Here is a 23,495-nt window from a genome sequence, read left to right as displayed (position 1 = left end):
CAAATATAACTTTGTCAAGAACCTTCACACTTAAGAAATATACACTCACTGATCAACAGCTAAATGCCAATGAAATGAACTGGTTAGACCTGGCAGCTAAGGCGCTGCACGATGTTAGCTCTTACTACGAGGGCTTAGCTTGCATGCCTGCTACGTTGCTTCAGTCATATCCAGTGCTTTGTACCCTGTGGACTGTCTATGGGATTCTCAGGGAATAAAACTGCAGTGGGATGCCATCTCCTACTCCAGGGGTCTTCCCGATTGAGGTATCAAACCCACATCACTTACATCTGCCACATTGGCAGGAAGGTGCCTCACATACAGCAGTCATTCACAGACATGAACTCACTGCTGGGCAGTGGCAAGCGACCCACTTCCCAAAGGGAAGGGCCTTGTTGAGAAAACATTTTTCACGCCTTTTAAAACAAATAACACTGTATAAGAGCCTGACCATACAAGGTAAATATTTCTAGTTTTAGCTTTTCAAAAGGTTTTTAAAAGAAGATGCCCATTATCTTACTACTTCAGGTGTCATTTCACAGACATCTCAGAAGTATGGCCTTTGCTCTAGGGCGTCTGCACTAAGATAGTTTACATTCACATATATGCATACACTTATATATATGTCTGTATACATAGATACATACATATCTATATATACTTACACATACTTGTATTGTGTATATATATTATATATATAAAATATATAAATGTTAATCTACTCAAAACTCCTCTGCAATGATGGGATGGTCAGTTTTACATAACAGGAAATATTTTCAACAATACCAAGTGCCAAGTACTGTCTCCATACTATCACAAATTGCACTGACTTCCGTGAATGCCCACAGAAGCATTCAGGCATTCACCTAAGTCTATCATGGATCTACCTCCTCATCTACAAATTAGGATGATGATAATCACCCAGCAATCTCAGACACAATTAGTTACTCTCTGAAAATGTCCAATTCCTGTATTAACTATTTTAAAAAGCCCCAAATTTTAGGATTTCTAAGATTTTTCAAAAACTCTTATTAAACAAAAGCATGATACTCCATTAAGGACAACCACTCGAGAAGCAGCACAACTGATAAACACACTTGTCTGGATGTGCATGACAAAACAGTGTGACAGAAAGCCCTGAGGGCCGCTGGGTCACTATCAGTAGATGTGCATGCTTACATCTTCATATCTTCTTTTGTGTACTTAAATATACGACGGGTACTTGTGTCAGTCAGGAACCAGTCAGGGAAACAGAAACCACACTGAGAATGTTAGAGATGATACAATTAAAAGAACCAAAGACAGCTGTGTGAAGTGACAGTGTTAGTCATTCAGCCATGTCCGACTGTTTGCAACCCCACGGACTGTAGCCCGCCAGGCTCCTCTATCCATGGAATTCTCCAGGCAAGACTACTGGAGTGCGTTGCCATTCTCGTCTCCAGGGGATCTTCCCAATCCAGGGATCGAACCTGGGTCTCTTGCACTGCAGGCAGATTCTTCACCATCTGAGCCACAGGCAAGCCTGACCACACATGTATGAGAAGCTAAAGCCGTAAGAAGGGGAGAATGAGCAGCACTGCATGAAGCAGTGGGCTTTTCCAGGGCTGCAAGGACAGAGAGGAAGAGGCAGTGGTACTACCCCTACCTCAAGGGAGAGGAAGAGTTCTGGGGTGGTGCTGCTCGGATGGTACCCAGTGCCCAGGGCACTTCTTTGCAGCTGATATTCAAATGCCTGAGAGAGTGACTCACAGCTGGTGTTCAAAACTTCAAGGGCAAGGCCAGCAGGCGCTTAGATTGCCTTTGAGAAGTCACACTGAGGGTAGTACTCACCACCCCAGGACACACTGCAAGGTCAGGGCAACTGATGGGCGCTTCTGAAGGGAACGCATTCTCATATATGGGAAAAGGAGACACTGATGATTATATACATAATCATCAATCATAAGACATTTTTTAATAAGGAGAGACAAAGATAAAATCTTACAGCAGCAACAAGAGAAGAAAGACTGAGAACCTATAATGGACTAATTCTTTGACTTCTCAATGGCAATGACAGAGGTCAAAGGATAAAGCAATATTGTGAAAGTTATGGAAGAAAACAACTGCCTATTCAAAATTTTCTACTCAGATAAGCTATTTTAAAGTATGAATACTGGATCAGTCAGAATTCTTCAGAGAAACAAAAACAAATAGTGGAAATGATAGAAAGAGAGACAGCGATGGAAGAGAGAAGACAGGGAATGAGGGGAAGAAGGAATAGAGGTAGAGAGACTAGAGAGATTTAAGGAACTGGCTCATGTGCGGGTTGGCAAATCTGGAATTCAGGGTTGACCAGCAGGTTAGACATTCTTGCAGGAGTTGATGTCACAGTCTTGAGTTGGAATGCAGCCTAAAAGTAAAATCCCTTCTTCCTGGGCGTATATCAGTCTTCTCTTTGAAGGCCTTCAACTGATAAGATAAGGCCCACTCATATTATGGAACATTTTTTGCTTTACCCAAATATTACTTAGTTAAGTGTGAATCACATCTTAAAAACTCCTTCACAGCAATATCTAGACTGGTGTTTGATCAAAAACTAGGTACCATAGCCTAGTCAAGTTGACACATATAATTAATTATCACAAGCATAAAATAAGGCCAGGACAGATAGACAATTTACCTCTTACAAATCATCACTAAAAGAATTACTAAAGGGAACACTGTTTTGATACTAAATACACTGACCACCTCCTCCCTGAAAGCAAATGCTGCCAGAAATATAAAAATTTATCAAATATATCCTTTTAAATACAAAAAAAATTGGCAGTAAAAACAGTAAAATATTAAGTGATGCACCTAGAGTGCATACAGTATGAATTCAGCTTTGAGCTTCAGAGTGTTTACCAAACCCCAGTGTCCTTGAATTTTTATTTTAATGACTTTGTGGAACTCAGGAGGCAGAAGACAAGACCAGGGCCTTTGGGGATGAGGGCAGTGTGGAGAGGAAGTGTTTCACAGGAGTTCCTCCAATAAAATTAGATGCACAAAGCTTTCAATGTAAAAGGGAGCTAGGAATAAACCCCTGCCTGCCGAGTGAAAATTAGCGACTTGAAACCTGGTGTCCTAAACAGAGGAGTAAAAATGTCCTTCGAGAATTCATAAACCTAAGCCAACCTTCACAGTAGTTTTTAGCCTGAATTCACAATAAAGGATGATATGAAAAATTTCAAGTCAAGACTTTAGTTGAAAACAATATAGATTTGTCCTTCCTTAGGGTGTTTAACCTCTTGAGAAACCTGTATGCTGGTCAGGAAGCAACAGTTAGAACTGGACATGGAAAAACAGATTGGTTTCAAATAGGAAAAGGAGTATGTCAAGGCTGTATATTGTCACCCTGCTTATTTAAGTTATATGCAGAGTACATCATGAGAAACGCTAGGCTGGAGGAAGCACAAGCTGGAATCAAGATTGTGGGAGAAATATCAATAACCTCAGATATGCAGATGACACCACCCTTGTGGCAGAAAGTGAAGCAGAACTAAAGAGCCTCTTGATGAAAGTGAAAGAGGAGAGTGAAGAAGTTGGCTTAAAGCTCAACATTCAGAAAACTAAGATCATGGCATCCGGCCCCATCACTTCAGGGCAAATAGATGGGGAAACTGTGGAAACAGGGGGTGGCTTTATTTTTGGGGGCTCCAAAATCACTGCAGATGGTGACTGCAGCCATGAAATTAAAATATGCTTACTCCTTGGAAGGAAAGTTATGACCAACCTAGATAGCATATTCAAAAGCAGAGACATTATTTTGCCAACAAAGGTCTGTCTAGTCATGGCTATGGTTTTTCCAGTAGTCATGTATGGGTTTGAGAGTAGGACTATAAAGAAAGCTGAGCGCCGAAGAATTGATGCTTTTGAACTGTGGTGTTGGAGAAGACTCTTGAGAGTCCCTTGGACTGCAAGGAGATCCAACCCATCCATTCTAAAGGAGATCAGTCCTGGGTGTTCATTGGAAGGACTGATGTTGAAGCTGAAACGCCAATACTTTGGCCACCTGATATGAACAACTGACTCATTTGAAAAGACCCTGATGCTGGCAAAGATTGAGGGCAGAAGGAGAAGGGGATGACAGAAGATGAGATGGTTGGATGGCATCACCGACTCAATGGACATGGGTTTGGGTAGGCTCCAGGAGTTGGTGATGGCCAGGGAGGCCTGGCATGCTGAGGTTCATGGGGTCACAAAGAGTCGGACATGACTGAGGGACTGAACTGAACTGAACTGAGGGTGCTTAGGCAAGGGAAACACAAATACTCTTCAGAGGAACCCAACTTCATCCCTGGGGTTAAAAGAATTCTCTCAGGTAAAGATTCAAGCCCACAATAGAAAATCACACAACATATGAGGAAATATGTTAATATGAGTTAGACTCATTACTACCAGCAGATTTGGACTGGGAAAGACTTTAAAATGGACAAAATGCTCTAGTTAAAAGAGAGAAATCACCCAACCATATGTTGTTTATAAGAAACACAACTGAAACCAAAAGATACAGGCAGGATGTGAGTGAAAGATAGGTGACTATATGTTGCCTCCACCCTCACGCCCCTTCCCTTTTACAGTCTATCTGATCCATGCCAGCCCCTTGCTCTTGGACCAGAGCCCCTAGCTCTGGTTATGCTATAATCTTATTTTTGCCTTTCCTAACAATTTCGTGGATTTGATCCACAGTCCTTCCTACTGCTTAGAGTTCTAAGCATTTCTCTGGCTTCGTACTGGGCTCTTCTTACAGTCTCTGAGAGATCTCAAAGGGTGTCCTGGGCCACCTGCATCAAAATCACCTAAATTACTTGTTTAAAAAAAAAGATTTTCAGGCTCTTACCTAGATATCCTGATGTCTAGAAAGATTATTAAAATTAAAAGACTCTTGCTCCTTGCAAAGAAAGCTTGGACAGCAAAGAGACCAAACCAGTCAATCCTAAAGGAAAACAACCCTGAATATTCATTGAAGGACTGATGCTGAAGTTGAAGCTCCAATACTTTGGCCACCTGATGAGAAGAGCTGGCTCACTGGAAAAGTCTGAGACACTGAAAAAGACTGAAGGCAAAGGAGAAGAGGGTGGCAGAGGATTAGATGGTAAGACAGTATCACCAACTCAGTGCACATGAATCAGAGCAAGCTCAGGGAGATAGTGAGGGACAGGGAAGCCTGGCATGCTACAGTCCATGGGCTTGCAGAGACATGACTCAATGACTGAAAAACAGCAAAAAAGAAATATTATAGAAGTGGGAAAGCATGCTGGAATTGAATTTCTAAAGATCTCTACTGGTAATTCTCATGTGTTCTAAAGTTTGAAGACCACAGCTATATATTATTTCCATCAAAATATTCATATGTTTCATGTCTTCAAGAGTTACTTTGCTGGAGTATCTCCCCACGTCCTCTCACCTGAATTAAGTTCTATACCTCTTTCTAGGTGGCATTTCCTCTGGGGTATTTGTCAATTTGACATCAGTTGGATCATCTATCATTCAGTTAAAATTAAAGAATTGTACATGACTTATCCTCTTTCATTAATAAATCAATCATCATCTCTATATCATTTTCCTCTTAAAATATTCTCAGATTAGTTCCTTTCTATTTTTATTACTATCTCCTCAGTACAAATTTTATCATGCTATCCCTGGATAATAATAGTAACATGCTATTATTACATATTTTCTGTTAATAAATATATATATATATTCCCTGTTCAAATTTTCTAGTCTTTTAATCCAACCAACACACTACTTCCAGGGAAATTTTTCTTAAATATCATCATGACATACTGATGCTCAAAACCCTTATCTTGTGTATTTCCTATATTTAAACTTTGTCATGATTTAAAATTCCTTCATTAAACCACAGCCACTCAGTGTAGCTCTGGATCATCGTGTAGCCCGTCTCTCCACCCTAGACACCATCATCTTGTGTTGTCATAAATATATGTAACAAGTATGATAGCAAAGCACAATTCATGGCATGCAACCATAGAGTGCCTTTATTCTTTTCTATTTTAATTTATTTTGTATGGCTAACTATTCTTCTCCTGACCCTATGTGAAAATTCAGGAAGCTCCTGCCTCCTCCAGAATCACTAGCAACCAATTAAAATTCTTTTTGTTACATTAAGTCACAAAACAGTCTCAGTTTAATAAATAGAGTATAAATGTCCATGGAATAATCAAAAGTCTAAGGTTGAGTTCAGATGGGGAAAAGAATCTGACAAAGAATGGATATATGTGTAACCGCATTACTTTGCTGTACACCTGAAATTAACACAACTGTAAATCAACTATGTAGTTTCCCTGTTGGCTCAGTGGTAATGAATTTGCCTGTCAATGCAGGAGACACAGGTTCAATCCCTGGGTCGAGGAAATCCCCTGGAGAAGGGAATGGCTACCCACTCCAGTATACTTGACTGGAAAATGCCACAGACAGAGGAGCCTGGCAGACTACAGTCCATAGGGTCGCAAAAGAGTCGAACACGACAGCGACTAAACAACAACATAAATGAACCATGAAAGTGAAAGTCTTAGTCGTTCAATCATGTCCGACTCTTTGCAACCCCATGAATTGTAGCCCTCCAGGCCCCTCTGTCCATGGAATTCTCCAGGCAAGAATACTGGAGTGAGTTGCCATTCCCTTCTCAGGGGATCTTCCTGACTCAGGGATTGCACCCAGGTCTCCCACATTGCAGGCAAATTCTTTACCATCTGAGCCACCAGGAATTATCAACTATACTCCAATAAAATTAAAGATAAATAAACAGCTGTAATTTAAGGGAAAAAAAAAAGTTTAGGTGAGGCATGTGCTACAGGTCAGAAGTTGTTAGCTTCTTCTTTCTTTCCTCCCCTAACTCTCCTCCTCTTCCTCATCTTGCTAACGTGAGCTCCTGAACCATCTAGGAGCATCTGGGCAAAGGAGGGGACAGGAGAGCAGCAAAAGCATTCTCGCTGGGCAGCTGCCAACTGATGCTGGAGCGCCAGTTCTCTCCCGCCCGGGCAGCTGTTTAAAAGCCACTTTCCATCACTAGTGCTTGCATGGCTTTTGCGGGGAAAGCTTCCGTTTGCTAATCTGAGGCTGCCATAACAGACGTGAGCACGTCCCTCTTCAGACGCACTGCTTCCTCATCGCCTGGAAAGCAGGCACGTCTCAGACCCCTAGCCCTGGCCTCTGCAGGCAGGACTGAACCCCACCCCAGCTGTCTCCACCACAGAGCCCATGCCCAGTAGACACTAGTCAGCACTCTCAGCTCCACAGACAAAGGTTGCAGGAATCCCTCCTTTATTCCACTGTCTATCATTCCTGCTCTAGATTATTCAGTGAGAGACACCCTTGATTGTCTTTGAAATGTATCTTTTAAAATATGCTAAACTAGAGCATAGCCAACAATCCCAGTAAAAGTAGGAGAAAGAGAGGTAATCGTTAGCACACATCCAGATCAGGCCATAGAACAGCGAGAACAGCCTTCAGGCGTTTCCCTCCTGACGTCAGCAGAGCAATGCAGGGCGCAGTGAGTCGGCAGGCCTCCACAGCTTTGTTCTTCTAGCAAGGACGTCCTTAGGATGGAGAAGGCCCGTCAGGTCATTTTAATCTGGTACCACTAACTATTAACATTACTGCATTCCCTTCTTTAAAAGTCAGTGTTATCTGTAATTCCCCAGACTGATCTGACTCTCTCCACAGTGTGCCTGAGTACAGAAAGCAGGCTGCACACGAAGCCTCAAGAACCCCACTCCTGTGACAGTCACGCTTTCTCACTCTAACTGGATAATGGGCATTCAGTTTGATGCAGCAACAGAAAGAACTTGCCTAATACAAGCCTGAAGATAAAATAACTTAACTGTGGACGTCCATCTGTTAAAAACTAAGAGCCAGATAGCTGAGCTTCTTTTGATCAAACACTACCCTACTGTGTGTAGCCACACTCTCAATATTTGACATTCGGGATAAAATTATTAAGTTTCTGGTCTTCTTCTACATGTGTTTTCTTTCTACATTTCCACATATGTTTCCATAGATTTCTGTACTGTGGTATGGACTACCTATTTCATTTCTAGTATTAAACTTTAAAAATTAATGTACTTTTCTAACACGATTTTTTACATTTATTTACTGAGACATAATTGATCATATACTATTGTATTATCTTTAGATGTACAAATTAGTGATTTGATATATAGACATATATGCATTGTGAAGATGAATATCAGCAACCATCACATACATATTTACATTAATAAACTTTTTCTTGTGATAAGAACTTTTATGATCTACTCTCTTAGCAACTGTCAAATATGCAATATAATACTGTTAACTACAGTCACCATGCTGTACATTACATCCCCAGAATTTATTTATCTTATAAATTTAAGTTTGTACCTTTGGACCCCTTTCACCCCTTTCACCTGCCCAACCCCTCCCTTCTCTGGCACCCACCAATATCATCCCTGTGTATTATAAGGACTATTATTGTCAGTTCAATTGGACTACAAGCTTTTTTGTGGCAACAGTTCCATCTCAGTCTTTCTTTTTCATTTGACAACCACAAACTTTGTACCATCTACATCCCAGAACGGAGCTAGTAACCAGAAAGGGAGCCAGGAACGGAACAGACAGTGTCGGTGGGCCATAGACAATCAAACATTCACAAAACATGTGATTATAATATAAAGAGAAGCTGCGCTAGAACATAAACTGGGCGCCTGTTTTAACGTGCTTGAGGAAGGGATTGTCAGAAAAAGCATCCATGGAAAGGGGACCTATAACTTGAGCTCTGAAGGATGAGTTAGGCCATTAGCTGGGCGAGGATGTGTGTGTGGGAACAGAAGAGGAGAGAGAGTCGTCCAGTGTTCTGGGCAGAAGGAAAGACATGTGATGTGCCCAAGGAGGGAAGCACACGAGCTCAGGGAAAGGAGGTGAAGGAGCAAGAAGGAGGAGGAGGAGGAGAAAAAATAGTAGCTGGTGTAAGGAACGAGCACAGAGACTACGGGATTATTGGAACTGAGGCCACAGGGAAAGCAGGGCAACTCATAAAGAGCCTGGGAGACCATAACAAGGATTGGCTTTTGGCCAAAGAGCCATGGAAAGTCACTGAAAGATTTAGGCATGGGAGTGAGATAACGAAATTTGTCTTTCTATATTTGGACAAGGTCCATTTTGTGACTATATATATATATATATATATATATGAATTTTACTAGGCTTCTTCTGAGCCAACGACTACTTTTTAGGCTTTCAATGCCAACTTGTGTAGTGAAACAATTTCTACTAGAAACCAGGACGAAGCTATAAGTTTCTTTGAATGAACAGTCATCACTTAGAAGAGGTGAGTATTAAGATTAAATTTGTCCTTCTATATGTTGAATATTTCAAAACATTCACTTTTAAAAATATTCAGGTATAAAGAGGAGCTAGAAAACTCATTTACTTGAATTCAACATTCAACTAAGAGCTGAGGAGCCAGAAAATGTAGCTCTATAATATATATGTATTAATTATTATATATATATATATAGGGGCATACATAATATATATGTATATGGCTTCCCTGGTGACTCAGATGGTAAAGAATCTGCCTGCAATGCAGGAGACCGAGGTTCAGTCCCTGGGTCAGGAAGATTCCCCTGGAGAAGGGAATGGCTACCCACTCCAGTATTATTCTTGCCTGGAGAATTCCATGGACAGAGGAGTCTGGAGGGCGACAGTCCATGGGATCACATATTTTCATATAATAAATAATAAAACAGTAAGTAAAATCAATAGCTCTCTTTACCTGTATATTTGCCAGCTTAAAATTTATGACATTATATTTTAACACTTTAAAGTACAGTGATTATTTAGCTCTTTTTTTCATGACACATAAATTATTAATTACTATTTTGGGGATCAATTTTAACTTTAAAAAATAGATATTGATTCATTTACAGAGCACTAGTTATTTTATGTTTCAATTACTGAGTGCTTAGATTTATACATACTAATTATAATCTGTAACATTATTTGTCTATGCTCTTATCTTGTCATTTAAATAGAGGAAACTGCTGGGATTAATTTTTTTAATTGATAGACTAATAAAAGGACTTAAAGATTTCTATTAAATAAAATCTAATAAACAGATAGAATCATGTTTTCCTACTAATTAAGCAATACTTATTTTAGTATTTCCAGGAAGCAAACCTCCTGGAAAAGATGGCATACTCTTTGCCAAAGTGTACTTTGTAGTTAGACAATAATCTGTGGGTAATTACTAAAATTGTAAACTATGGGATAGTTATGAACAAAAACAAGCACAAAATCCTGACCGTCACCAAACATCTGTAGTCTGTAAATGTAATTTTCTCAAAAACAGAGATAGATGAAAAACTATAAGATATCAATATCAATTTCTTTTTTTTTAATTTTATTTTATTTTTAAACTTTACATAATTGTATTAGTTTTGCCAAATATCAAAATGAATCCACCACAGGTATACATGTGTTCCCCATCCTGAACCCTCCTCCCTCCTCCCTCCCCATTCCATCCCTCTGGGTCGTCCCAGTGCACCAGCCCCAAGCATCCAGTATCGTGCATCGAACCTGGACTGGCAACTCGTTTCATACATGATATTTTCAAGTTTCAATGCCATTCTCCCAAATCTTCCCACCCTCTCCCTCTCTTACAGAGTCCATAAGACTGTTCTTATTGATATAAAGTCACAATGAGAGATTGTTTTTCTGTCTTACCTACTTGAATCAATGTAATGTATATTTACCTTAGCTTTATCTTTAGGTTTTTTTTTTCTTTTTTTCAAAGCCATAATCATGGAAAGAGCTTCAAAATGGAAATTTGAGAAGTCAAAATGTGTCAGGTTTACTACTATTGCCTTGAGCAAATCACTAGGACTCTTAGGGTCTCCAGTCTCTTAATCTGTGGATGGGCATAACAACTGCCTTGCTTATCTAATATGCTAATGGAAAGCTCAAATGAGCAATATATGGAAGAGATGTCAAAAAGCATTGTCTGACACAGAGCAGTACAGCAACAGATCACAGGTCCAGGATGGGGTTCAAGCCCAGTTATGCCATGTACCAACTGCGTACCTTTAGGGAAGTCACCAAATCTCTTTCTGCCTCAGTTTCTTCCTCCACTTAGGGAGCTGAACTGTAAGGTTCCTTCCATCTCCAAGAGTCTGTGGTCTTTAACTGGAAAAACTAACGAGAAAGCTTTCTACATGCTTCCGTTTCCCATGAAAGTGATATACACTGATTAGGTGCTTGTGATTCATTTTAGTCTCTGTCTTGCAAATTAAAGAAAGTTATCTTGGTTTTTATTTTGGCATGAGCAGACTCACATCATTTAGAAATAAGGTGTGGTATTAATTTGTTAACTATATATCAGAACACTCTGATTGTAGGAAAGTGACAATCATGTAGAATTATGAGAATCATTACAAGGTATGAAATCTGAGCATAAAACTAGCATTAGAAAAGAATCTGGCCTTGAAAGAAAGGAAAACAGTCCTGGTGCTACATTGCTAATAATTGCTGTTACAATCCACACACCCTGCACAAAGAGGGTGACCACAACTAACCAGGGAGGCAGTGCTGGCCGCGTGTGGCTGTTTAACTCTCTCGGCTGCCCTTTTAATTACTTGTCCTTCCCTAGTGTTAAATTTGGATTTTGTGTGCACTGCTACTAAACCCAGATCAGACAATAGTTGAAACAATGTGAGCTTTTGTTGTCAGATCTATGAGATTGAGCAGGAATTTTTGTCTGTCCTGTTCAATGATGAATTCCAAACACTGAGAACTGTGCTTGGTTCATAATAGGCATTGAAACAATATCTGTGGAAATGATGGACTTGCTTCCGTTTTCTGTCTTTCTTTTCAGAACTTTTGACTTTTTCTTGTATCATTAGCATACAAAGAGATAAATCACAGAAATGTATAGGTAGCCCTAGCAAAAGAGATAATTGGGCAACAATAAAAGACTCACACAAATGTTTGAAATCTGCCACCTTAAAATAATCTGAATTATAAGTAATGCTTGTTGCAGAGTAAAATCACTAAATAAATAGAATCAACACAAAAGCTAAAAATTGTTCTTTTTACATTATTAAAAAGACTACTTCAGACAATGTAGGAAAAAAATTGACCAATAGTTCATGAAATGGGATTAAAAATACATGAAAAAGGGCTATTAATAAGTAAGTTTCTTGTGTTCCCTCCTTTTAAAACTCAAAACAGTGTGATCTGCCTTGTACCCACATCAAAGGAAACCACTAACTAAGAATAAGAGAAACGAAGGCTCAAGTAGATCTCTCTCTCCTGGTATTGAGACACATTCTACAAAAATGTTCTTTGAACCAACAACACACTTAGAAAACCAGAAACAGAACAGGAAGATAAAGATAAACACACAAGAGAAAACAACCAGGACATCGCCACACCCCCTCCAAAACCTTTTCCTTCCTAGCTAAACACAGTAAGTCCAAGAACTCTATTTCTCATGCATGAGTCCTGGTCATGGCACAAACAGATAATGGAAAATCTCTTGTCTTCAGGAAAACTGGAGCCTATGTAAGCTTATAAAATAGTATATCTGATATAGGAAGCCTCAAAAGGAAAGCACAAAGGAACCAGTGAGTAAATGAATTAATGTCTCTAAGAGAGAATTTCAGAGTATTTCAGGAAGAAGTGACAATGTATAAATCAGCTATCAATTCTCAGTCTTCTCCTCTACTATACAACTATGTACAACCACATGTATGTGTGTGTATTTAGTTTCTATAACTAGAAAAGAGCTGGCATAGTTATGCTGCAGAGGGAATTTGAGAGAGTTCTGAAGAAAAGTGGGGGTAGGCCCTGGGATCCTGTGCCATTCTGCAATGGGGAAAGAGGATTTTAAATGAAGGTATACTCTGTTATCAATGGCACTGCTCTGCAATTTCTTAAGAGTCTGTAATAAGAATTTAAATCATTTTTCAATTATTTCTAATGTCATTTATTCATTTACTCCATATATATTTACTGATAGGGGCAATATCTTGAGACTGTGTTTCTACTGGCAGGCCCTGTAGAGACAGGCCTTTAAAATGAAAGCAAGAAAGTCCAGCCTTTTACAGGTTCAACAAAGACACAGGTCTAGGAAACGGAAGCCATATTCCAGTACAGCTCCTTGTTCCATTCTTTGAGAACATTAGCATTTAAACCAGTTTTTATGGCAGGGCCTGGAGGCCTAACTATTATGTACAAAATAGAAAATGTGTCTGTAGTTGCAGTCAACCAACAGATGAACTGGAACTCAGCTGTTCAAATTGGAGACTACCTGTTCACTAGGCAACTTCTTTCCACAATTAGTCATGATGCTGTTTCATTCTCTTCTAAAAGTTACAGTAGAGCATTAGCAGGTCCCAGGAATTTCTCATGAGTTGTGATTAGGTGCAACCACATTCTCAGCCCTGTCAGACTGAGAATATCGTCACCCTAAATTCAGCAGCATCGAAATGCCAACAATAATATCCCAAGGCCCCTTCCATTACAAAGTTGGTCTTTGCTTTAAAAAAATACCAAGATACTCTCCTAGATAATAACCACTTAAAGCGTTCTCCCTGATTCACAATGGCATTTGTCTAATGCCCGTGCCAGGAATGGAAGCCTGTGGCTGTCGAAGCCAGCATAACAACAGAAATATCTTCTAAAAACACAATACAGTACAGATCATTCTTCAAGATTGTCCAGGAGAAACTAGAGGATGAGTGTGTTGATGTCTTTTAAAACAATCTGCTAAATGCTTTTAGATCATGTGCCCTGATTACTGGCTGACCTATATATTTTTGGCAATGTTAGTGCCCTGGCTGCTGCTGCTGCTGCTGCTGCTGCTAAGTCGCTTCAGTCGTGTCCGACTCTGTGCGACCCCATAGACGGCAGCCCACTAGGCTTCTCTGTCCCTGGGATTCTCCAGGCAAGAACACTGGAGTGGGTTGCCATTTCCTTCTCCAATGCATGAAAGTGAAAAGTGAAAGTGAAGTCGCTCAGTCGTGCCCGACTCTTAACGACCCCATGGACTGCAGCCTTCCAGGCTCCTCCGCCCATGGGACTTTCCAGGCAAGAGGACTGGAGTGGGGTGCCATTGCCTTCTCCGTAGTGCCCTGGAGGGCCTGACAATTTGACAAGTAGTTAAGATCCTCAGTTCAGATGAACTTTGAAAAAGTCAAGACAAGCAGAGACTAATTTCCTAAAAAAGTATTTTTGTCTGATCTTTGAAATGCTAAAAGGACCATGTCAGTGGATTATCTTGAGCAAGGCAAGTTTTGTCTTATAAAGACTGCCATTGTAAACAACTAATCCCCTGGTCAGTCATACACACTAGAGGTACACTTTCCAGGCAAGATGCAATAACTCTTTAGCTAATGGAGTTAGTTAAGAGGGCAAACCAACTTGGCACATCAGATTCCCTGTCTCAGTTATTGTTTGTTGCTAATGAATATAGTCATTACAAAGGGTGTTGTAAAGATCCAGTATGACAACGTGCAGAAAAGCCCAGTGTAGCACCTCACATCAGTATTAGCATCACAATAGAAACACATCTCACCCATGCTCAGAGAAGGTGTTTCAAGAAAAAATAAAATCTTGAGATCTCTGCACCCCCACATGTTCTGAAACACTATTCACAAACACCAAGTTGTAGACACAACTTAATGTCTATCAACAGATGGATGGATAAACAAGATGTGGCATATACATACAATGGAATATTACTCAGCCTTGAAAAAAGGAGGAACTTCTGAAACACAGGAAAATATGGACAAACCTGGAGGACATAAAGTTAAGTGAAATAAGCCATGCATAGAAGGACAGTTATTACATATTTCACTCTGTGAAATATCCAAAATAGTCAAGTTCATCAAATCAAAGAGTGGATAGATGGTTGCCAGGGATCAGTGAAGAGAGAGAAATGGAAGGTGCTAATGAAGGAGCATAAAGTTTCAGTAAAACAAGATGAGTAAACCCTAGAGATCTCCTATGCAACACTGTACCTCTGGTCAATGATAATGTTGCTATTCAGTCTCTAAGTCATGTCTGACTCTTTGTGACCCCATGGACCATAGCCTGCCAGGCTCCTCTGTCCATGAAATTTCCCAGGCAATAAAACTGGAGTGGGTTACCATTTCCTTCTCCAGGGGATCTTCCTAGATCTGGTACGGAACCCACATCTCCTGCACTGGCAGCCAAGTTGTTTACCACTGAACCACCAGGGAAGCCGAATGATAATGTACTGTATGCTGAAAAATGTGTGAAAGGAACGATCTCAGGTTAAGTGTCCTTATTACAATAAATAAAATAAACATTTTTTAAAGAAGAAATGCAAAAGAAAAAAAATTTTTTGAAGCCTTATTATTAGGACCAGAATATCTGCAATATCTCCATAGGATTATAATCTAATATTATACACTTAAAATTTTATATTTTCTTATAACCAAACACTTCAAACATTTCTGTTAACAACAAACCAATAGAGAAAGGAGGCAACCCCTTAAATATTGATTACTTCTGAAAGATTCAGTTTGCCCACTCGATTTCTTCAGCAGATACACAATTACCACATAAGAGACCTAAAAGGAGCTTTAGGTATCATTTCAGAAACAATGAGACTAAGACCTGAAGAGATTAAGGGAATGCCAGACATGGCACCAGAAAGGCATTTCTTTGGATGTCACTACAATGCTTTTTGCATGATTAGGATTATTCATACATTGAAATGATGCAAGTTATCCTTAGATGATCATACAAATAGGGGACATTTGCGAAATATATACTACTAACCAGTATCTTTTATAATTTACCACTTTTAATCCTCACATAAATTTGCAACATAGCAATTATTAGTACTCCTAAAGTAAGGAGACGAGGCCACTGAAAGTCATAAGACCAGGAAGAGGCAAAGCTGGGACTCAGGTCCAGTCCTAGCCTAACAAATCCTGGCTCTTTTCAACATGCCTTCTGGAAGGTGACGTGAGTCCTGCAACACCCCTGCCAAGGAAAAAATCATTTCAACTCATTTTCTGGTTCTTATGCAAAAGCTATTGATTCTGAGCTCACATACCTGTGGTGGAGTCGATGGTGAAAAAGGATGACAGGTCTCCAAGGACGAGCTCATAGGCCACTGCTCCATACTTTCCAGAATCCCTGTCTGTGGCAAGAACATGGACGACTTCGGTGCCCAGCTGCGCCTGGCCACTAAGGCTCGTCACATAGGTTAATGGGTTAAACACAGGTTCATTATCATTTACATCCTCCAGTTCCACACGAACAAAAGCTTGGGCACTGAGTCCACCCTGTTGGATGGATGAGAAGTGATTACAAATGGGTCTCACATGAACACTGGGATGCAGAATAAGTGAGAAGGATCCTAGAATAGACTTCTGAAACAACCAAAAGCATGTGTGTGTGTGTATATATACATATGCATTTTACTTTAAAACTTGAGCTATGAGTTCATGTGAATAGCATGATATCTGTACACCAATACTGATTCTTAAAGTGGAATTATATTACCGCACATGTATTTAGGTATGGCTGAATCTCTTCACTGTTCACCTGAAAGTCACAACATTGTTAGTTGGCTATACCTCAACACAGAAGAAAAAGTTTAAATAAATAAATAAAAGGAACAAAAAAACTTCTAGGAGGTAATAATTTCAGAGTAGAGGCCAAAGAGGTCTTACTTAAGATTTCCTTAAATAAGGAAATCTCTCCTGACATCCAAAGAGAAAAAAAAAAAAATCACTTTCAAGGCCCGGATAATCTTTAACTGCTAAGGAGAAGGGATAAGAGAGTACTGGAGGGAGGTGGAATTTCAAAGTAGGTAACTGGGGGGAAAGCATCACTAAGAAGGTGCAATTTGAGTAGATGGACCCATATGAGGGACCAGATCTGTTATTTGGAGGAAAAGCATAACAGAGATGAGAGCTCATGCAAAGGCCCTGAGACAGGAGTGTAGTACATCCCAAGCCTGATCAGAATAGCAAGGAGACCAGTGGGTGATATCAGAGGGGCGGGGGAAGGTTACAAGGGGGTTCTGTGGGCCTCTGAGAGGACCATGTCTCTGACCCATCTGAGGGTTGTAAGCAGAGGAGTAGCTTGATTTGTCCCCCAAGGGCAGCAAGGCTGGAAGAAGGGAGGGAATCTAGGTAGGAGCCAGAAGAATCATCAAGTCCAGCACAGCAGGTGACAGTGAAGCTGCTTTTCCTACAAACTTAGCACCGGGTTCAGTTTGAGATTTTAAATTTTCCACATATTAGAAAAGAAATCAAGTGCCTAAAATAGTGAGAGATGGATCCCATACTGGCTTTGTGTGTGTGCTTCCTTCATCTAAAATCAAGGAGCAGGAAAGAGCACAATAGATGAAAATAATCCCTGCAATTTTTACTTTTCTAAAGGAAAACATATGTTCCTACTTCAAAGCACCATTTTCCATTTCTATCTGGTATACTTTGATACTTTCATCTTAGGCAAAAGTCCTTGGTAAGTCACAGCAGCCTGGGTTTTCTCCTTCACTTATCCTCTTCTCTCTCTCCTTTTCTGTCTCTGTCTCTCTCTCCCACTGTGGCAGGAGGCAGTGAGCAAAAAGGAAAATCAAAGGCAGTGAAGCAGCAGCTTTGGCACAGGACAAAGATAGACCACGGCTGTGGACTCTGGAGGGAGCATGTGCTGAGCATGAGGGAGGGCGCAAGAGAGAGCGCATCATTTACTATTGTTTGGGATGAAGCTGACTGTAAATTCAGAAACGGTTTCCATGCTCTGAGGGCCCATGTACCCAACACTGCGGACTGAAAAAGAACAGAGAAAGAATAAAAAATAGTGATCTTCCATGTTCTAAGTTGAATAAAGTGCCAGGGCTATGCCAGTTTTAAAAGCATACAGTAGACACAATGAGAAAAAAAAAAATCAATTAACATAACAACATATCAATAGAATAAAAAAAGAAAAAAGAAGTGAACAGTAGAAATAAAAATGATGTATGGCAAAAAACCATCACAATATTGTAAAGTAATTATTCTCTAATTAAACTACATTTTTAAAAATTAAAACAAAAACAGAAAAACGATGGCAGTACCATCTAGTCTGTGTCCTTGACATTTAGACTGGTGCTGTGCCTTCAGCAAACTGAAGTAACCCGTGGGTCACGGGTGGAGTGGAGTGAGGGGCTGCAGATGGGAAAGGCTGCACCCCATCTCACAAAGCCCTGCTGGTTCTTCGAGCTGGATTCTTTCCCAGTTTTGCTTTTCCTTTATCTTTCCTTCCCTTGTCCTTTTAAATTTCTCCTCAAGATCAAGAAATCATTTAGGTTTGGGGTGGGGAGAGGCTAAGAAAGCAGGTAGGAGAAGAAATGAAAGAGTGGCGAACATGTGAAGAAATGAGGCTCACTCCATCTTCAGGCCTTCAAGAACAAAGATGTTCATTATTGGGCTGTCCACGAAGACTCCGAATCAGGCCACACTACCCAAAACAAGCAAAATGTTAGATGGACAAATCAAAGCTTGTTGTTATAGATAAGTGAATCTTCTGCCAGGAACAGTATTACATATAGATCTCAGTTTTCTTTTTTATGAATCTAATTTTTATCTATTAAATGTGCCAACAGGGGACACTTTCCTGTCATAACAACCATTTGTGAATGAATGTTAAGTGTGCTTTACATATATTTTCTCCTTCAACTGTTATAATCTCTCTTTCTAAAGACTTTTATGGGGCTCTCCATTTTTACAATAAGGAAATCAAAGCACAAAGAGGCTAAGTGACTTGTCCAAAGTAAGTGAGACTATAAACAGCAGATCTGTAACTGGAATGGAGATTCATTTGTCCCCAAAGCCCCCATGACTTGAGACTTTTAAAGTATTGCTATGATATAAATTCGACCTTTCACGAAGGAATGTTTAAAGACCATATTAGGGGCAACGCCAACCATGGGTTTTGTCTCAGAGGAAAAAGGAAAACAGAGCCCCTGTTTACAAAGAACTTAACATTTATGAGACAAACGCTGTACAGCTTGGTCTGTGGCACAGTGGAACAATCTGGAGCCAGAAGATCTGGATCTCATATCTGGCCCTGCCTGCCTCTGGGACCACAGCTTCGACAGCATGCGATGGCCCAGCTTTGAGCTGCCTCTTCCACAAAGTGGAGCCACCTGCTCACCTTGCAGGCCTGTTGCTGCGAGGAGTGATATAATATGTGTGAATGCATTTATTATGGCTAACCACCACCAACTAGAAAATTTTACAGGCTCTTTATCCTAAATACGTGGGACCAGATATATTTGTCTTGAAATTCTGAACTTTTAAAATTTCATAAAAGAAATATAGTGCATCCCAGTGAAGTCTGGAATGATGGCCCATAATCAGGAACTTAATATTCTGCTGCAAAATGGATGAATAAACACATTTACAAGGATTAAAGAAAACCCTCAAGGATCTCACAAATGCTGGGGACATATACCTTTCCTGGAAAGGGATTCCAGTTGGACAAATAACACTTAGAAAGAAGCTTTTAACAGAGTGCCTGACCCTTAGCAAACAGCCTGAGGCCCAAGCGCCAGCTGTGCTGGGAGTGAGCTCGCCAGGAGCAGGGTGGTGATGGTAGAGGGCTCTCCTGAGTGCCTCCCTGGCCTCATTAGTACCTCACTCACTGCTGGGGACCAGAGTATTAAGATGAAAAGCATCTTCACAGAGAAATCAACCCCTGTGCCTTTGGAGTGGGAGCACTGACTCCAAGACTATAGACTACCAGAGAACTAACCCTAGGGAATATCAAATAGTGAGAACTTCCACAAAGGGAACCACTTGAATACAAGACCTGGCATCACCCAACCACCAGTAGCACCCTGTGCAGGATGCCTCATCCAAACAGCAAACAAAACAAAAATACAAACCAAATCATCAGCAGACATGATTACCACCTCACTCAGCTTTGCACATCAGAGGGGGAAAAAAAAAAAAAACAACTCAGATAGTGTTTTGCCTATGTTCTCCATCTGACATACATCACAGCAGGATCCTCTATGACCCATGTCCCAGAATATTGGAAATAAAAGCAAAAATAAACAAATGGGACCTAATTAAACTTAAAAGCTTCTGCACAACAAACGAAACCATAAGCAAGGTGAAAAGACAGCCTTCAGAATGGGAGAAAATAATAGCAAATGAAGCAACTGACAAACAACTAATCTCAAAAATATACAAGCAACTCCTACAGCTCAACTCCAGAAAAATAAACGACCCAATCAAAAAATGGGCCAAAGAACTAAATAGACATTTCACCAAAGAAGACATACAGATGGCTAACAAACACATGAAAAGATGCTCAACATCACTCATTACCAGAGAAATGCAAATCAAAACCACTATGAGGTACCATTTCACACCAGTCAGAATGGCTGCGATCCAAAAGTCTACAAGAAATAAATGCTGGAGAGGGTGTGGAGAAAAGGGAACCCTCTTACACTGTTGGTGGGAATGCAAACTAGTACAGCCACTATGGAAAACAGTGTGGAGATTCCTTAAAAAACTGGAAATAGACCTGCCTTATGATCCAGCAATCCCACTGCTGGGCATACACACTGAGGAAACCAGAAGGGAAAGAGACACGTGTACCCCAATGTTCATCGCAGCACTGTTTATAATAGCCAGGACATGGAAGCAACCTAGATGTCCATCAGCAAATGAATGGATAAGAAAGCTGTGGTACATATACACAATGGAGTATTACTCAGCCATTAAAAAGAATACATTTGAATCAGTTCTAATGAGGTGGATGAAACTGGAGCCTATTATACAGAGTGAAGTAAACCAGAAAGAAAAACACCAATACAGTATACTAACACATATATATGGAATTTAGAAAGATGGTAACAATAACCCTGTGTACAAGACAGCAAAAGAGACACTGATGTATAGAACAGTCTTATGGACTCTGTAGGAGAGGGAGAGGGTAGGAAGATTTGGGAGAATGGCATTGAAACTTGTAAAATATCATGTATGAAACGAGTTGCCAGTCCAGGTTCGATGCACGATACTGGATGCTTGGGGCTGGTGCACTGGGACGACCCAGAGGGATGGTATGGGGAGGGAGGAGGGAGGAGGGTTCAGGATGGGGAACACATGTATACCTGTGGCGGATTCATTTTGATATTTGGCAAAACTAATACAATTTTGTAAAGTTTAAAAAAAAAAAACTCATCACAAATCTCACCTTATACAAAGCTTACACAAACCACTGCACCAACCAAAAGGAAGAAAGAATTCAACCTTGAACCATGGGAAAAGGAAACCTCAAACACAATAAGATTTTAAAAAAATAACGAAAAGGCAGAGAAATACTGTGCAAATGAAGGAACAAATAAGAAACACAGAAGTCCAAATAAATTAAGAGAAACTAGGTAAACTACCTGAAAAAGAATTCATAATTATGATAGTAAAGATGATTTAAAAAAAAAAACAGAATCAATAGCAGAATATCTGAAGCAGAAGAATGAATCCCTGAGCTGGAAGATAAAATGATGGAAATGACTTCTAAAGAGCAGAATAAAGTGAAAGAATGAAAAGAACTGAGGATAGTCTCAGAGACCTCTGGGACAATATGAAATGCACCAACATTCAAATTATAGGGGTCCCAGAAGAAGAATAGGAAAAGAAAGGGTATGAGAAAAATTTTAGAGAGATCACAGTTGAAAATTTTCCCAACATGGAAAAGGAAATAGTCAATCAAGTCCAGGAGGTGCAAAGAGTCCCATATAGGATAAACCCAAGGAGAAACATGCCAAGACATATGCTAATCAAACTAACAAAGATTAAACACAAAGAAAGAATATTAAAAGAAGCAAGGGAAAAGCAACAAGTAACATACAAGGGAAGCCCTATAAGCTTAACAGTTGATCTTTCAGCAGAAACTCTGCAGCCCAAAAGGGAACAGTAGGATATATTTAAAGTACTGAAAGGGAAAAATCTAAAACCAAGATTACTCTACTGGGAAAGGATCTCATTCAAAATTGGTGGAGAAATCAAAAGCTTATCAGACAAGCAAAAGTTAAGAGAATTCAGTACCACCTAACCAGCTTTACAACAAATGTCAAAGGGACTTATAAAGTCTAGAAATATAAGAGAAGAAAAAGATCTACAAAATCAAACCCCAAACAATTAAGAAAATGGCAATAGGAACATATATATCAATAATTATTTTAAATGTAAACTGATTAAATGCTTCAACCAAAAGACAGACTGGCTGAATGGATACAAAAACAAGACCCATATATATGCTGTCTACAAGAAACCCACTTCAGACCTAAAGACACATATAGACTGAAAGTGAGAGGATGGAAAAATATATTCCATGAAAATGGGAAGCAAAAGAAAGCTCAAGTAGCAATCCTCATATCAACCAAAATAGACCTAAAAATAAAGAATATCAAGAGATAAATAAGGACACTACATAATGATCAGGGATCAATCCAAGAGGAAGACATAAAAATTGTAAATATCTATGCACCCAACATAGGAGCACCTCAACACATAAGACAAACACTGACAGACATAAAGGGAGAAACTGACAATAACACAATAATAGTAGGAGACTTTAACACCCCACTCACATCAGTGGACAGATCATTAAAACAGAAAATCAATAAGGAAACAGAAGTCTTAAATGATACATTAGATGAGATGGTCTTCATTTATATCTTCAGGATAGTCATCCAAACACTAAAGAATACACCTTCTTCTCAAGTGCACATGGAACATTCTCCAGGATAGACCACATCTTGGGTCACCAATCAAACCTCAGTAAATTTAAGAAAATCAAAATTGTATTAAAAATCTTTTCTGACCACAATGCTATGAGACTAGATATCAATTATAAGAAAAAAACTAAAAACACACAAACACATGGAGATTAAACAAAAGGTTTCTAAATAACCAACAGGTTACTAAAGAAATCAAAAGTGAAATAAAATTCCTAGAAACAAATAGCAATGAAAACACGACAACTCAAAACCTATGGGATGCAGCAAAAGCAGTTCTAAGAGGGAAGTTTATAGCAATACAATCCTACTTCAGGAAACCAGAAAAACAGCAAATAAACAACCCAACTTTACACCTAAAGCAACTGGAAAAAAGGAGAACCAAAAAACCCCAAAATTAGTAGAAGGAAATAAATCATGAAGATTGGAGCAGAAATAAATGGAAAAAAAAAAGAGAGAGAGAGAGAGAAAAGCAATAGTAAAGATTACTAAAACTAAAAGCTGGTTCTTTGAGAAGATAAACAAAATTTACAAACACTTAGCTACACTCATCAAGAAAAAAAGAGAGAAGAATCAAATCAACAAAATTAGAAATGAAAAAGGAGAGGTTACAGCAGACAATGCAGAAATACAAAGGATTATAAGAGACTATTCTGAACAACTATATGGCAATAAAATGGATAACCTGGAAAAAATGGACAGA

General features: G+C 39.6%; 1 protein-coding gene across 1 annotated transcript in view; it reads right to left on the bottom strand.

Annotated features, from left to right (window-relative positions):
- The window catches only part of LOC129630296 (protocadherin-23-like), a 200,672-nt gene that overhangs the window by 137,382 nt on the left and 39,795 nt on the right, over positions 1-23,495 (bottom strand). Inside the window, exons 6-8 of the mRNA XM_055550800.1 lie at positions 19,042-19,268; positions 17,776-17,831; positions 16,106-16,337 (exon numbers count right to left, since the gene is read on the bottom strand). Coding sequence (XP_055406775.1) covers positions 16,106-16,337; positions 17,776-17,831; positions 19,042-19,268 — 515 coding nt within the window. The remainder of the gene's footprint in view (positions 1-16,105; positions 16,338-17,775; positions 17,832-19,041; positions 19,269-23,495) is intronic.

This window comes from Bubalus kerabau, chromosome 16 (assembly GCF_029407905.1).
Source record: "Bubalus kerabau isolate K-KA32 ecotype Philippines breed swamp buffalo chromosome 16, PCC_UOA_SB_1v2, whole genome shotgun sequence".
NCBI classification, from domain to species: domain Eukaryota; kingdom Metazoa; phylum Chordata; class Mammalia; order Artiodactyla; family Bovidae; genus Bubalus; species Bubalus kerabau.
This window is presented reverse-complemented; position numbering and strand designations above follow the sequence as displayed.